The sequence below is a fragment of the Lipotes vexillifer genome, unplaced genomic scaffold, assembly GCF_000442215.2.
Source record: "Lipotes vexillifer unplaced genomic scaffold, Lipotes_vexillifer_v1.1 scaffold54, whole genome shotgun sequence".
Taxonomy (NCBI): Eukaryota; Metazoa; Chordata; class Mammalia; order Artiodactyla; family Lipotidae; genus Lipotes; species Lipotes vexillifer.
Genome location: NW_006789324.1, coordinates 864,186 through 867,280, shown reverse-complemented (window position 1 = coordinate 867,280; position 3,095 = coordinate 864,186). Strand labels below are relative to the sequence as shown.

Here is a 3,095-nt window from a genome sequence, read left to right as displayed (position 1 = left end):
GCGGGCCTCTCACTGTTGTGGCCTCTCCCGTTGCGGAGCACAGGCTCCGGACGCGCAGGCTCAGCAGCCATGGCTCACGGGCCCAGCCGCTCCACGGCACGGGGGATCCTCCCAGACCGGGGCACGAACCCGTGTCCCCGGCATCGGCAGGCGGACTCCCAACCACTGCGCCACCAGGGAAGCCCCACTTCACTTTTTTGAGTGCCTTTTTTATTCCTGGATAAAACAAAGTTCTGTGCCCAGTTGAGCTTTTGTTCTGTTGGGCAAAGGCAGACAGTCAACAAATGAATATAAAATATGCCCGTGGGTATGACGAGGAAAAAAAGATGCAGGGGGAAAGAATGGGAGGCAGCTTGGTGTGGAGAGTGGAGGGGTCAGAGGCCCTATCTCTGATCAGGTGACATTGAAGAGAAATAAGAACTACCCCTGGGATTGCAAAGACATACTTGGACCCTTCTCCCATGTCCTTAAAACCATCCCTGAGTGAATTTATGGGAAAGCACGCAGCACGCTGCGGAATCTAGAAACCTTTGAACAAGAGGAAGGGTTAAAGAGACAGGAGACTTCGCTTTGGGGTGAGTCACTCTCTTTAACTATTTAGAGGGCAGTCATTGGAGGAGGAATCTTATGTCAGTGAGTACCATCCCTGAAGGGTCAAAAGAGGAGCACTGGGTAGGGTTACAGGAAAGAGATCTGGGCTCGCTAGAAAGAATACACACGTAAAGGAATAATAACTGCCCCCTGCACCAAGAGTCTTGAGAGTGGATCTGTTGTCTCAGCTTTCTCACCAGCTCTCTGTACCATCTTGGGACTGTCCACCCAGCTTTTCAGACATCAGTTTTCTCATCTGTTGGTAGAGAAATTTGGACTGATTTGTTTGAAGGTTTTCTCTGACTTCAACATTCTGTACATCCACATGTCAGAGGTGCTTGAGAATGAATGGGAGACTCCTGAGGGAGTGAATTTCCTACTGCTAGGTACCAAACAGGAACTGGACCTCGAACGCGAAGAGACAGTCATTCATTTACTGGAAGAAATTAATTTTTATGATATCCCTACAGTGTACCAGGTGTTGTGCTGGGTACTTTCCATAACTTTTCCTTTAATTCTCTCAAACATGCAAGAGAAGCATTTACACTTGAGAAAGTAGAGTTGAGAGTTAAGTCATTTGTCCAAGATCACAGCCAGGAGTATAATCCAGATGTTTCCATTCCGCAGACTATTTCCAGTACCCAAAGGGAAGATAATCACACAGCCTCAGGAGAATGCCCTTTCCTTGTGCTTTGTGGTCATACCTCTCACTCTATTTGCTGAGACTGAGGGTGAGAACATGCTGTTCTCAGAACAGCACAAAGGACTTTTGGAAGTATGAAATCATGATTATTTTAGACTTTTCTACTCCTAAAGAAGTCCAGAATGATAACTGTTGAGGATAGGGCTTACTCACCCTTTGTGGAGGCTAATGGGGATGAAGGGGCTAGAAGCCTCAAAACATGTAATGCAGAGTCTGCAACAGCCCTGGAGCATAAATCCCTTGAATGTCCTCATCCTCTGAGTTGTACCCTAATATGATGCCCATGCTTGCCTGTAATTGGCCACCACAGAGGCTGATTTAAAAAGCAAGTGTCGGGGGCTTCCCTGGTGGCTCAGTGGTTGAGAGTCCGCCTGCCGATGCAGGGGACACGGGTTCGTGCCCCGGTCCGGGAAGATCCCACATGCCGCAGGGTGGCTGGGCCCGTGAGCCATGGCCGCTGAGCCTGCGCGTCCAGAGCCTGTGCTCCGCAAGGGGAGAGGCCACAGCAGTGAGAGGCCCACGTACCGCAAAAAAAAAAAAAAATGTGTCTTTACTCTGAACTTGCATAATATCAGCTTTGGCGAGGACTCTTGATAGCACATTCATGTAACAATAATTTCCTGAGTGTCTCCTGACCTTCAGGGACTGTCCTGGGTACGAGGAAGAGAGCAGTAAGCAGAGTAACATACCTACCTTTTGTGACACCTACCTTCTAATTGACTCATACACATATCTTCAGTTTACAAAAAATTTGGAAAAGTGGGGAAACAGAGTTTTGAGAAGTGGAATGCACTTGGTAGGTACTTTCCTTGAAAGCACAGGAATGATTGGAAAAATGGTAGAACATACAAAATGTGTGGGTAAAAACGGCAAACCTTAGACATATGACCATCACATTTTTCCAAACAAAATTGAGACATGCAGTCTGGCAATATTTTTTCTTTTCTTTTTGATCTCTAAAATTAATTCATATGAAAACTTTTCCGAGAAGTATAAAATTAAAATCACATTTAGGAATGTATTCCACGACTCATCTTTATTTAAAAGGTTAAAACCATATCTAATACAAAACCCAGCAAAGATTTTAACAAGAGGACCATATTCTGTTTAAACTGGGGTCTCGAATTCTGAACTGAGCATCTAGGCACAAAGTAGACACTCTATAAATCTTGGTTCGTCCAATGGATACATGTTCAAATATCTATTTCTACAGTTTTTGAGCAGTGAGGACAAGTATTACCCTAAAACATCAAGAAAATGCAAGCCCGTCGGGGAAGGCAGCATGGAAGTGGGGAGGGAATGGAGTGTACATGATTGGTGGCTTCAGTTCATGATATCTGACATGCCTTTGCTTTGGGACCGGAGGGAATTTTCAAATGAAAACACTAAAGTAAAAACCACATCCTTCCTTTCAACAGGGCGTTGTTGCTGGCGCTCGTTCCAAAGGAGAACACAAACAGAAAATCTTTTTAACCATCTCCTTTGGAGGAATCAAAATCTTTGATGAGAAGACAGGGGTAAGTAAAAGAATAACATGGCATGGTGAAGTTGAATCCACTGACAGTTGTGCCCTTAAAAGCCTCTACTCTCTGGGCAGGGATATCAAACAAGCATAAAAACAGATAAAGCAACTGACAAACTTGATCAACTGTGATTGTCCATCAGAGGGAGGATCTTTCCTGACTTGGCCACAGTGTGACTGCACCAACACAGTGTGACTGTGTTTCTTACGGTGTAATTGGGATAAAAGTGTCACACAGTCCTGGTAATGCAATAGGGAGATTGATGTGCTTTGAAGAGC

General features: G+C 45.3%; 1 protein-coding gene across 5 annotated transcripts in view; it reads left to right on the top strand.

The window, feature by feature from the left end:
- Nucleotides 1–3,095, top strand: part of DAB1 (DAB adaptor protein 1) — a 287,178-nt gene that overhangs the window by 144,132 nt on the left and 139,951 nt on the right. For all 5 annotated transcript variants that reach the window (XM_007462569.1, XM_007462568.1, XM_007462566.1 and 2 more), the window contains exon 3: nt 2,713–2,811. In XM_007462569.1, coding sequence (XP_007462631.1) covers nt 2,713–2,811 — 99 coding nt within the window. The remainder of the gene's footprint in view (nt 1–2,712; nt 2,812–3,095) is intronic.